This window comes from Gekko japonicus, unplaced genomic scaffold (assembly GCF_001447785.1).
Source record: "Gekko japonicus isolate JY-2015 unplaced genomic scaffold, Gekko_japonicus_V1.1 scaffold303, whole genome shotgun sequence".
NCBI classification, from domain to species: Eukaryota; Metazoa; Chordata; class Lepidosauria; order Squamata; family Gekkonidae; genus Gekko; species Gekko japonicus.
In genome coordinates this window covers 554,352-568,245 of record NW_015169180.1, presented here as the reverse complement: position 1 = coordinate 568,245, position 13,894 = coordinate 554,352, and the positions used below count along the sequence as shown (strand labels likewise).

Sequence of the window (13,894 nt, the reverse complement as noted above, 5' to 3'; positions counted from 1 at the left end):
AGAGCAGGGGTGTTGAACTCGTTTGTTATGAGGGCCAGATTTGACATAAATTGGACTTTGGCAGGACGGGCCATAAACTTTATAAAGGACACAGAAAAACAGAATTAAAGATATTATAGCAGCTATTCCATTGCAGCCCCACATTAGGAGGGGTGTGTGTCAAAACTAGTATTTCTCTGCAAAATTGGAGTCCCTTGAGTTTGCAGAACTCTACTTTTAACCCTGGCTGATCCCAAACCTTCCCCTCCCCCTAGAAATATAAACTACAAATATAGATGGTCTGAGCCTAGGACCAGGGAAAGAACATGATATGGCTGAGCATTGCAAGCTTCTCCCCCCAACCTCCAGGTCTACTCAAAGTGGCAGAAGGATCCCAGCAGAAGGAACCTCCCCCCAGCTCCTATCTGTGATGAGGAATATGGAGGCTGGGAGCAGTGGCTGGGAAGTTTGGCAGCCCTGCCCTCTGCTTCCTGCTCTGAGGCAGCCCCACCCTGAGCTCTCTGCTCAGAGGCAGTCCCATCCTCTGCTCTTTATACTCCCCAGCAGCCCAAACAAAGAACAGTGAAAATGGTCAGGTGGAAAAGACAGCCCCACTCCCAGGCTAGATTAAAGGCCTGGGAAGGCCTATTCCGGCCCACAGGCCCTAGGTTTGACACCCCTGCACTAGAGACTTTTTTAAAATGAAAACTCGGAATTCAAAGACTGGGGCAATAAACGGTTACAATATTAATGTGCACCTCTGCAAAAGCAGTTAATGTTTTTTTAAGAGGAAATGGTGGCTAGCTATCTTGGGATCAGTGTTCCCTCTAAACTGAGTTAGTGTGAGCTAGCTCACAGTTTTTTAGTCTCTGGTGCACACATTTTTGTCTTAGCTCAGGAAGGATGGCTCCAGAGCAAACTAATTTATGCAGAGCAAACTAATTTACCACAACCTTAATGCCAGTGGCTCACAAAGTAGAATTTTTGCTCACAAGACATCACAGCTTAGAGGGAGCATTGCTTGGAATGCAACCATAGCCATTTAAATCACTCCAAAAATCACATACATTATTATAAACAAATGCTTTGTTTTCCTAGTAGTCATTAGTGATGTTAATGTTTGTGGATTTATTTGTATTGGCAGTGTTCCATAATCAAAGAGCTTTAAAATATTTTAATTTACACCATTATTCCTTGGCTGTTGCAAGAAAATACATGGATCCAGGGATTCAGACTCATGTATTGTCCTGCAAGGGCCAATGGAATCATTGGAGAGGTTTTCAAATTGTGGAGGAGATATAGGAAGACAGTGTTAAACACCCTTTTTTCCAGCATCTGCTCCCCAGACCACTAAACAGAAGCCCAGAGCTGCAAATTAGCTAGTACAAATTGCAGCAGCATGCAAAGTACCAGCTACAACATCACATCTATGCAAGCTATAAATAATTCAGGATTAAAGCACAACACAGGTGGAGGGCATCTTTTCGTCCTCATCTGTTTGTGACATTTCCTTTCAAATTTCCTCAAGTTGGTTCTGTTTTTCATCTTGACTATTTTCATAAGATATAACAGCTTGATTTCATTCCTCACTTCATTGAGATATCTTTCAACTTTGCTTTCATCACAGCTGTATGCATTCTTCTGACTTGAAGACCTTTGCTTAACAAGGAAAACCTTTTTTGTCTTCTTCAGTAGTCTTCCAGATGTTTGATCATTATTACTGCCTGTGATTGCTCCCATAGAATACTTTGTAGCACAAACTCCAACATTCTTAACCTCTTCTGGAGTTAACCAGAATTAAGTATACTGACTTTAGTGGGCTTACAGGTATCTAACTCTGCTTAAGATGGCACTTTTAGTCTTTTTTCACCCTGAAGGGGCAGCTTCTTTATATACAATTTCCATTATCATCAGATTCCATTCCTCACTATCAGATGATCTTGTCAGTTTCTCAGTGCTCAATAATCACTATGTTCTGCTGCATCTTATTCTACTTCTTCCGTGGCTATTTCTTCTTTTCATCATATTCTTCACAGTCAGCTAGCCCCTGTAATAAGAATGCCATTTTCCAATTCACTTGTAGTTCTTGGTTGCCTTCAAGGACAGCCCAATGGACAGCACATTCCAATAATCCAGCCATGAGATTATAAAAGCATGGGTGAGCATGCACAGATCAGCTGAGCCTAAGAAAGGAGAGAGATGGCCAACCAGATGCGGCTGACAGAGGACACTCTCAGCTTCTGCAACAACCTGTTTTCCAACAGCAAGTCTGGGTCCATGAGGGCTCCAAAGCTCTTAACCTACTTTGCAAATGTCAATTCTATTCCACCCAAAACAAGTGAATTAAAGTCCTCCAGACCAGTGTTCCCTCTAAACTAAGTTAGCATGAGCTAGTTCACAATTTTTTAGCCTCCAGCTCACAGATTTTTGTCTTAGCTCAGGAAGGATGGCTCCAGAGCAAAATAATTTATGCAGTAGCCAAATTGTTCGCTCACAACTTTAATGTCAGTAACTCACAAAGTAGAAGTTTTGCTCACAAGACTCCACAACTTAGAGGGAGCATTGGTCCAGACTATCAGCCTTCCCAAATAAAATCACATGCCTCAGATTCAGCTTGTTCCACCTTGGCCATTAGACTAGTCTCAAAGCACTGGTTCAGAGCAAAGCCAGATCTAAAGGCTTAGACAGAGCTAGACATCTGCATATTGATGGCATCTCCAATGTTCAAGGCAATTTTATTCAGAGACCTCATATAAACAAGAGCATTTGTGACACAATGGAACCCTGGGGTAATCCACAATACAGATCCCAACTCATTTATTCTACTCCTTCAGCAGAAACCCATTGTGTTCAATTTGACAGAACAGGCCAAAAAAAGAGCTGGAACACCAACTCTATGTTCCAACCAGCAAATTGGGATGGAGCGGTTAATTGTACCAAAGGGCACTGATATTTCTAGCAACATAAGCAGGAATATCTGTGCCTAACATAAACAAAGACCATCCACCAGTGCAACCAAAGCAGTCTCTATTCTGAACCCAGGCCTAAAACCAGGTGGAAATGAGCCACGGGCAGATAGAAGAACCCTTGCAGTTGTTCCACCAACACCTGTTCTGCCATTTCCCCCCAAAATAGCAAACTGGAGACCTGCCCATAACAAACTAGTTCATCTATAGCTAGGGTTGCCAACCCCCCCCCCGGTTTGCCAGGGGTCCCCCGTTTTTTTGGGGGGGGTCTACCTGCCCCTGGCCAGATGGCCGGTGGGGGAAGCCCCACCCCCAACACCCACAGCCACCCATCTCTCTCCCTTTAAGGGTGTGCAACCCATGTTTCATCCCATGCACGAACTCCGCAAGCTTGCAGGGAAAAGCCAGCTTCATTCTTAAAAGGGAAACGCAGCTTCTCTTAAAGGGGAAACACCGGCTGCTGGCTACTTTAAGTGCAGGGAACTGCTGTTTCTGGAAATCCGACACACGTTTTACCGCTGTTTTTGGAAAACCGACCCCCGGCCGGGGGGGGGGGGGCGGCAGACGTCCCCAACGTGACGTCATCACGTTGGGGATGCCCCACCCCTTCCAGGAACGCCCCCAAAGTCCCCCGCTGGGGGTGGAAGATGGACTTCGCAACCCTATCTATAGCCAATGAAAAGAGTGGTTTAAAAAAAGAAAAAGAAAAGAACAGGTCTAATCTCTGCTTCCTCTAAAGTCTACAAAGAAGACAGTTTGCACAGGAGAACTTCCTGGTAGAGTCTACATTTGTTTTGGAAACTGTAAATAAGAGAAAAATTTCAGCAACCTTCCCTGTGAATAATTCCTGAGACAACCTCATTTCATATAGTTCAAAAAAGCATCCCTGCAAATAAACCAGGATCTGTGAAATGTGCAGTAAACTAGCAACTCTCACCATTTCATTTTAAAATATTTAATGCAAAGAAATTACATAAAGCTTAAAAAATGCAACAAGATTAAACATAAATCAGGGGCTTCTATTCTCTTATCTTGTCTTCAGTCATCCCCAAATCATCCAAAAAGAATACCAAACAGCCAAAAGTAACAGTCTATGTGTACAGATGTTACAACAAACTGACATCATGTTGAGGTGTTCACAAACAAAAATGTTTACATACACATCTTGCTCCTCCCTCCACCATCCTTGCACAGAGTGTGATGAAGGAATCCTGGTTTAAGACAAATTTTGGTTACCGAAAATTTGGCATCAGCCCCCACCATCAATCGAAACAAGACAGGCTTCGGTGTAAAAACAATGGGAAAAACAAAATAAGCTCACCAAAGAAAACCACTGTTCTATGACTTTAACACACTTCGGCCCCTGCCACACGGCAGGGAAAGCACAGGGAAAAGTGCTGCTTTTAAAAGCCGCACCAAAGTTGAGACGCCCCGGCGGGATCCCATGGATCCCGAGCCGCGTCGCGTCGCTCCCCGGCATGATCAGATGCTGGGGAGGAAGAGTCAGATGGGAAAGGGAGGCTGCCGAACTGCACATGCTCGAGCATGCGCAAGGACGCGCCGGCCGATCCCACGGCCCGGCTTGAGGCGCTCTACTCGAAAGAACCACCTAGGTAGGTGGTTCTTTTTTAGAGCGGGTTTTTGGCGGGAGGGATGGATCGGGGACGGGCAAGCAACAATTCCTAGGTGTTGCCGTGGGATCGCGCCCGTTTGCTCCGCCCCCGTTCCGCCCCGCTCCCGGCCCAAAATGCCTCGTATGAACAGGGCCTTGGTTGTACTCTTTATGGTTGTACTTTTGTATTGTAGTCACATCTTTATCTACTGGCTTTGTCTATGTTTATGGCATGTACTTTAAGAAATCTGCATTATAAACATTATAAAGAGTACAACCAAGTGTGTTAAAGTCATAGAACTGTGGTTTTCTTTGGTGAGCTTATTTTGTTTTTCCCACCATCAATCAGGCTGTTAAATCTGCATTATTTTAGAATCTCAGCTTTTTCTGTTAATTTTAGGCATAGATGTGAGCATGGCAAGAAGCTTGGTCCCCTGCATCTCTATTTAAAGGATCAGGCAGTAGGTGATGTGAAAGACCTCTGCCTGAGACACTGGAGAGCTGCTTCCAGTCTGAGTGGACAATACTGACCTTGATGGACCAAGGGTCTGATTCAGTATAAGGCGGCTTCATCTGTGTGTTCATGTGTGATTCATGCACATCTCAGTTTAATGTTGGGTTATTGTGAAATCTGAATGTAGCCAATCGGGCAGCCCCACGGGGTGGTTGGGGCACACTGATGGTCCGTGCAGAAGTAAAGGTGAGCAGGACAAGGGTGAGCAATGGCCACCGATGGAAGGGCAGGACCACACTGACCCTGAGTGACAAATTAAAAGAACACAGCTGAGCAGCGCTGGGGGAAGTGTGGGAAAGGAAGGACTGTGTTCCTTAGCCTAATCTGTGTCGGTTTGATTGCTAAATTTTCCCCCTGTTAATTAATTTTAGGGGTTTTGATTAATGAATCAAATTAATTAGATTAATTTATAAATTGAATAAATTGGGTGCCCAATAATGTATATGTTTTATTAATCAATTTATTGGATTGTTTTGTTAGCAGGGTGAGGGTTGATAGGTTTGAGGGAGGGAAGTGTGGTGGGTAACAGCTAGACTGTATAGTGAAGTTAGTAGGGATATGGGTAGGCATTGTTCCTAAGATTCTAATTTGGACTTTCTTCTGCTGGATGCTTAGCTGGGCCATTTTGGGGCTGGTAATGCCAAGCAGGGGAGACCATGTAAGAGTTGGGAATACCAGTAATGGGGGGGGGAGATATAGCGGTGGGACTAGGCTTGCCAAGCCCCCACTGGGGGTGGGTAAATTCCCGCTCGGGAAGCCCATTACCTGCCACCGGCGGATCAGGCCCCAGGGGAACTCCACCCCCTGCCGGAGGGTGTCCCCAGTGTGATGATGTCACCCGGAGGTGACATCATCATGCTGGCCATGTTGTGGGGGGACACTCTGTGAATCGAGAGAAAACTCTATGGTTTTCCCTCGAGTCACAGTGCCCCGCCCTCAACATGGGCGATGCGATGACATCACTTCCCAACGGAGCCAGGAATCCCCCCGCTTTGAAGGTAAGTCGACTTGGCAACCCTAGGTGGGACTTCCAGTGCAACATTGCCTGGGCCTTCCTCTTTCTCCTGGTAAGTCTCCCCCCATCACCCACTGGTTGCCAAGAGGGACCTGCAACCCTGGTTCTGTACCAAGCTATGGCATCCACCTAATTTTTTGCTAAACCTAGAATAATTATTCTGGTAACAAAGGTAGGAAGATGAGAGAACAAAACCTTTGCCAAGTTTCTACCATGTCTATAGATTTCTTAGCATTCATTCCATGCAATTCTTCATATTCCCTCCTTTTACCAGATCTTTTTTCAAGTGGGGGGCTATGAAAATGCTTCTCTCCCCCCCCCCGCCCCAGACCTTTCTTTCCTGTTCAAATAGCTTTTCCTCACCTGCATGCCCCAGAGAGAAAAGCACAAGAGGCCAACTGGGGGCAGAAGCATTAGCTCCTAGCTTAGTTCTGATACAAGAAATCCTGCAGATGCACAAAAGAAAAAGAAACCCAAGCAAGTTAAAGCCAAAGGCTATTTTAATTTAGATAACTGCCAACAAACAGCATAGTGAGAGTATTTACTTTGGCCTTCAAAACAAAAAAGAGAAATGAGCAATTACCATGTAGCTGCCAAACCTGCTAACTATACTACAGTGTCATTCAAAAAAACTAAGTGCAAGTTAACACAAGACTTATTCCCCCTCCCCCAGGGAATGTCTGTACTCTGTACTCCGGCCTGGCTTTGGCAGAGGGTGCTTATTCTTTGCTAACAGCTTCTAAAAGGCAATGGTCCAATGACCATTCAAGGGTTTTCAATTGCAAGGTCATTGTGATTTAAGGCTGAGTGACAGCTCTGTTCTACTAACAGTTCTTATTTTGCAAGTGACCCTTTTTCACTCTCTAGCTAAAGTATTAGGCAGCAGGAAAACACTGCTAAAGCCTTAGTACTTTAATACTGTTCAAGAGCAACCCTGAAACGTAGCCAATTTGGTTAGGTGTGGCAAGTGCCATGGTATCTTGACATACTTGGAGCCCATTTTAAAGAGAAGTTCCAAGTGTGGTAGCCGCTGTTCAAATCACTCCAAGTCTGGTTTCTCAAGAGAAAGTGTATGACAGCCAGTGGCAAATGAGGAACTCTGCACAGGTTGCCTGCTATCTTGTGCAAAGTAGGACTGCTTACAGTTGCAAGCCTATGCACATTTACTCAGGAGGCAGATACACTGAACTTTGTGGGACTGAATTCCAATACACAGGACTGTAAATCAGTTGCAGTCAGGGGGCAGAATTGAGAGGCCGAGTGTATATACTGAGAGTAAGGATGAGAGCGGTCCAGTCCAGGGAAGGAAGAGGACCAGGGTGCCAGAACACCCCCTCCTTCTCATTCTGAGGCTGGCAGGGAAGCCTCCCTGACCCCAACCAGTATGGCAGAGGGCAAGAGGACCGGGCCAGTGCAGGGGAAGCCTCACAGGGCCAAAAAAGCTATTTTACATGTTACCATAGTTCAACAAGGAAAGCACCCCCATGCAACCCACATACTGATCACTGCATACTTAACCTAGTAGAAAAGAGACAAAATATACAGTGAGGATCCTGAACCATGACCCTGTGATGTCTGAACCAGAAATCGGTGTTGTCAGAATATGCCCTAAGCATAGCTAACAGCAATATCAACTTTATACAACAATATGTTACTCTGTCTCTGAGAAATCATATTGGGCTCAAGATCATATGTATTTAAGGAGTTCAACACCATTTCCAAGAATGAACATGTAACTATCACTCAAGGAAAAAAGGGGGGAGGAACATATTTTGACTATGGCCTTCTTGGATTTATGTGCTAAAAGGCAAAATGTAGTCACATTCTGCCTCCATGTTACCTATATCTCATGAAAACTTTTTTTTAATGTCTGGTAATTAGTATCAAACAAAACAACTACAGAAATTGACTGGATGTAATGCTAAGGGATAGTTCACACAAAGTCCTTAAGGTGGCTGCAAGGACTTTGGATCATATGTGTACTAGGAGCTCCATGCTTCCCAGGCACACAATTTGTATTGGAACTGGGGTTGCTATGTCAGGAAAATGACACAGAGATGGGCTGAAGCCCCCTGATCACACATGCTGTGGTCCCAATCCAAACCATGCTTTCACTCACCTGAGAACCATGGGACTCCCAGTGCTTCTGCGCCTCCTCTGGAAGAAGGCACAGTCTTGTCTATAACCTCCTGACACCCAAAGTGACCCATACTCTTGTCACACTGAGAGCCAAACCCCTGGAAGTGGGAATTCTGTGAATGAAGTTGTGGTGTTGTTGTTTTTTAATTCAATTATCAGATAAGTATGCCCCTGATTCACATTGGAACTGCCACATAAGAGGAATGGGGTGAAGACTCCCTAGATCATTTTTTCGTCCTGTACTGCTATTTGGTACGCTGGGAAAACATAAAATCATTGACATGGGTAAGCTGTACCTAAGCTGTATGTTTGCTCACTGGGGCAACACCAGCTTCTTCAGGGATGTTATCAGGTCAGAAAAATGGCACGGGGTGAAGGCATAATTACACTCCCCCTCCCCTTCTGACATGAAGCAAAATGTACGACCATGGGTCAGTCACTCCCAGTCTAATCTATCCCACCAGGCTGTTGTGAAAATAAAATGGAGCATGGAAGAAACACAGTCACCACCCTGATGTCCCAGGAGGAAGTGTGGGGTTAAAAATACAGTAAATAAAGAATAAATATATCCCTTTCCCCAATTGTGGTCTAGCAACCAGAACTGAAGTTTTAAGGAGGAGGGCATTTAACCCTTTCTCCTCATCCCATTTTCTTGCTCAAAATTACAACTGCCAATCTGCTTTTACCTTTGCTGAGTAAAGGAAAATCAAAATGAGGAAAATACTCCCTTTCCTGCCTGTATCCCTTAAAGCCACAGCTAGAACTGCACATATGGAAGCCTAAACACTCAGCCCCCATATAGGAAGGATTGCCAAAAATCTGGAGGAAAAAAATGACCTGTCCCATTAATAGAGGCGTAATGGGACATTATTTACTTCCATACTTTGAAAAGGGACCAAGTGACCATTTCTACACAGATCAGGGCCCTGCCGGATCTATTACAGTTCCTACAGTGGCCTGGATCCAAATAGACATTGGGGTACCCACTACTGAATTTTAAATAACCTGACTGACATCATAATCAGCTTGCTGACACAGTATTTTATGGCCCTACTGTTTTAAATGGTTATTTTAATAGTTGTTTTAATGGCATTTATTACGATTGATGTAAACCACCCTGAGCCCGCCCACAGGGAGGGCAGTATATAAATCAAATAAATAAATACATAAATAAATAAAGTTTCTATCAAAAGGGCAGGACATTTTTATCCGTGTTGTTAGCAACTCTAGAGACTTAGCATACCAGTGCCTGGAGACAGTTTTGAAGTGGATCAGGAATAATGAACTGGAGCTTAATCCTGACAAGATGGAAGTGCTCCTGGTGAGTGGAAGGTCTGATCCATCTGTTTTGGATGGGGTTGCATCCTTCTTGAAGGAACAGGTCCCAAGTCTGGTAGTGCTCTTGGATCCAGAGCTATTGGTAGATAAGCAGGTAGCAGATGTGGCCAAAAGGTCCATCTACTGGCTTTGATTGGTTAGTCAGCTGCAGCCTTTCCTGGGCAGAAAAGATCTGGCCACTGCAGTGCTTGTCCTGGTTACATCTAGATTAGATTACTGCAATGAACTCTATATGGAGTGGCCCTTGTAAACTGTTTGGAAACTCCCCACTTTAAAGAGCGTGTGTTCGTATTTTTAGATTAGTTACCTTAACTCATTTATGGAAAATCATGGACAGAGCTCTGGCTTTTCAAGCCCTTTCCTTAATTTGCTCCAGAACAAGTCCCCCTACATGGCTCTTGGCTGTCTGTGTGTATTTTCACGATCGATAAATATCAATACATTGTCTTTTTCTTTTCTACCAGAATAGTATTTCTTATTCAAAGTAACGGAATTGTTGCTGACCACATTGGGGCACATGCTGCACTCGCCAGGAACCACCACCAAGAAGCGCTCAGAAGGAGAAAGGGCCAAAGCTAAAGAAGAGGAAGCAGCTAAAGAAGAGGAAACTGCCACGGGTTTAACAATGACAATTACTATGTATAATTAGTATGTGTCACATGTGAATGCTGACAATCCCAGATTCATTTTGTGACTGTCCAAAACCTCAGGGACGCTAAAGTGAATGCCGAAAGTCCCCTAAATGAGACTATCCATGTTCACTGTATATCATATACAGCTGATTTATTTTATTTATTTATTAAATTGGATTTGCTAGGCTGCACTTTTGTGCAAGCAGGGCGCAGGACGGCTAGCCCTTTCTATTCTAAATTCCCCTCCGAGCTGCTTTTCTACCTATACAGAGCAAATGATGGATGTATCCATATTGTTTTCCCCTGTACAGAGAAAGAGAGCTTGCCTGGTAGTAGAAAGTGCTCAAGTCACAGACAACTTATGGCAACCCCGTAAAGAGAGCTTGCCGGGTGGTAAGAAGTGCCATCAAGTCACAGCTGACTTATGGTGAACGCATAAGGTTTTCAAGGAAAGGGACATTCAGGGGTGGTTTTCCATTACCTGACCCTGAGCAGTGACCCCGGTATTCCTTAGTGGTCTCCCACCCAAATATGTTAATCAATTAAGCCTCTATTAAAGGGGCATGACATTTTTCTTCAGGCCTATTGGGCAACCCGAGGAACACAGTACAGAGGCCTTTACAATGAACTAACAAAACCATGTGCATTCTCAAATATTCTTCCATGAAAAGGCTGACATCTTCAATTTATGGAGACAAAAGATACATATTTGAGGTGCAACTTGCTTTATCTAGAGGCATGGATACATTAGATAAAATTTAATGAGGGAACTAGGGGTTTGAAATCCTGCACATAGGTATATTCCGTTATTTATTTATTTATTTACATTACTTATTGTTTGCCTTTCTCACTTGGACTCATGGGACATTCAATAAACAATGCAATAGGATTAGGGGTGTAGAATCAATCGGAAATTTAAAAACAGAATTGGAGCAAAGCATGAGTATTAACAAGACACATTAAACGATGCAAAAATTGTACAGTAGGATCCTCATTTCAGCAAACTGTACACAGTAGTATAGATCACAATCCCTAACCAGTTATCCCAGTAACTTTGTGAATAATTTAGTACAGTGCCCCTCTACCGCTGTGTATAAAAGCATCTGTATATCCCTCTTTTATCCAAAGAGTTACCCATAAAGCTATCAGAGGCTGAGACTGAATGACTGGCCCAATGTCACTGAGCAACGGTGGTGTCAAAGTGGGGATTTGAATGTGGTTCCCCTTATCCAGGTCCAGCATTATCAGTCTGATCCAGCAAAGCAGATTCATATGCATATCAGTTTACTGGATTAAGAGCCACACACATTAAATGTGCATCTGATTGAAGATGCTGCTATTCAAACGGCATTTTTCTGACTGATGGACCATTACCCCTCACCAGTTCTCAAGACAATTTAACAAAGCATAGGATTCAAGCTAAGAGTTTAACATTTTCAGACACATCATTATCATCATCATTATCATCATCATCACCATATCAAATAGCAAACAGGTAAACTGGCTGGCCTCTGGATAATGAAAGCAGCATTCCTCTACATACTCAGAGGACTCCTCGGGAATGCAGAAAAATATAACTCTGTAAATTAACCAAAAGAATCCTCAAAAACAGGTCTGATGATGACTGAAACTGCTCTAGAAGGCATGGAATGTTGAGAGCTGATGGGCATCAGTTAAAAGGGAAAGGGGGGGTGAAAATCGGCCTCTTCAAGTTCATGAGACCTCACAGAATCCTGAAGGGGAGATTCTGGAGGGTAGGGTAAGATTTTCAAATTGTCCCCTGTGTATCCTCACAGACTTCCAGCTTGTTCTATCTAGTAGGAAATGTAATAGTTGAGTGTCTTTCAGAAGGTCAGTGAAACAGGGCCACCGTGTCCAGAATATTGGGAGGGGGAACTTCCCAAGTATACAGAAAAATATTTTTGGTAAATTAACCCTCCAAAACTGAACATACACTTTTTGATCTCTTGCAGACATAAGAACATAAGAGATGCCAATGTTGGATCAGGCCAATGGCCCATCCAGTCCAACACTCTGTCACACAGTGGCCCAAAATACCAGGTGCCATCAGGAGGTCCAGCAGTGGGGCCAGGACACTGGAAGCCCTCCAGTGTTGCCCCCCCCAAGCACCAAGAATACAGAGCATCACTTGCCCCAGAGTCCCTATCTATACCTTGCGGCTAAGGAATGTAATGCTGAGAATTTGTTTGGGGACTAGGAAAGGAAATAGGCCTAGTTAGAGTTTGTAGTACCCTAAAGGGAATGTTGTGTCCTTAATGCTAGACACCATGGGGAAAATTAGGACTGAGGACAAATCTAGCAGTTTGTCAATTTCTCACAGACCTCACATTATTTCTATAATGCCTAAAATGTACATGGTGTCATGAGCAGGTAAAGAAAGAGGTACTTTTCTCCCTTTCTCACAATACAAGAACTCGTGGGCACTCCATGAAACTGCAGAGCGGTCGGGTTAGAACGGATAAAAGGAAGTACTTCTTCACCCAAAGAGTGATTAACACATGGAATTCACTGCCACAGGAAGTGGTGGGTGCTACAAGCATGGACAGCTTCAAAAGGGAATTAGATAAGCATATGGAGCAGAGGTCCATCAGTGGCTATTAGCCACAAGGTATAGCTAGGGGCTCTGGGGCAAGTGATGCTCTGTCTTCTTGGTGCTCGGGGGGGGTCAACAGTGGGAGGGCTTCTAATGTCCTGGCCCCACTGCTGGACCTCCTGATGGCACTGGTATTTCTGGCCACTGTGTGACACAGAGTGTTGGACTGGATGGGCCTTTGGCCTGATCCAACATTGGCGTCTCTTATGTTCTTATGTTCTTATCTATGAGTAAGTGGTAACAGAATAAGGTTACTAAGGGCAATAAAAATATAAAGTGCTTTCACATGCGTATTTAATGGAGGATAATGATTTTTTAACTAATGGGTGTATAATATGATTTAGTTGTTTAAAAAAAAGTACAGCAAACATCAAAGATAATTTTAAAGAACATAATTCACATCCACCCAGAACCCACTCACCTGGGTACAACTGTTTTGTTGGGGCACTGAGCTGTGCATTTTTTGAAACCCTGTAGGCAACATCTGATCCTCTGGAATTCCTTCTGTTTATACAAAATCCGGCTGTTTTTGATATTCCTTCTGGTGAATTGTGAAACTCTAATGCTTTGAGCACGTCAACTGGCTCAGCTGAAAAATAACAGAAAGAAGAGGGGGGAAAGATTATTCACATTCATTACACAATATGCAATTTAAAAGAAATGAAATAATATATTCAGACTCTTGTGGAATGACTCCATATCATTTTTTTAAAAATTAATACAAGAAGCTCTGATGGTACAAATCGCATTAACAGTTTCCCCACTGGGCTATGTCAGAGACAGTCATGAGCCCTTCCTTGTGATAAGGTCTGTCAGAGGCCAGAACCTCATCATGTTTGGCATAAGGCAAAACTGGTCTCAGTCATGAAAGAACTCAAATCAGCAGGTTTGATATTGGGGTCTGCATTTAGCACAGCCACTAATTGTATTTAAGCTTCTCTGTCTTCTATTGCAACTGAAATACAGATACACAGGGAAGATTTAGCAGACACAAGGTAGCAGGAAATCTAACTTGGGGTATGAATATGCAGCAGTTTGTGTGCACATTCTCAGCCAATGAAGCAGGGCTGGATGAAAGAAAATTC

General features: G+C 43.7%; 1 protein-coding gene across 1 annotated transcript in view; it reads right to left on the bottom strand.

The window, feature by feature from the left end:
• Positions 1-13,894, bottom strand: part of COL11A1 (collagen, type XI, alpha 1) — a 362,318-nt gene that overhangs the window by 312,854 nt on the left and 35,570 nt on the right. Inside the window, exon 2 of the mRNA XM_015416098.1 lies at positions 13,231-13,398. Coding sequence (XP_015271584.1) covers positions 13,231-13,398 — 168 coding nt within the window. The remainder of the gene's footprint in view (positions 1-13,230; positions 13,399-13,894) is intronic.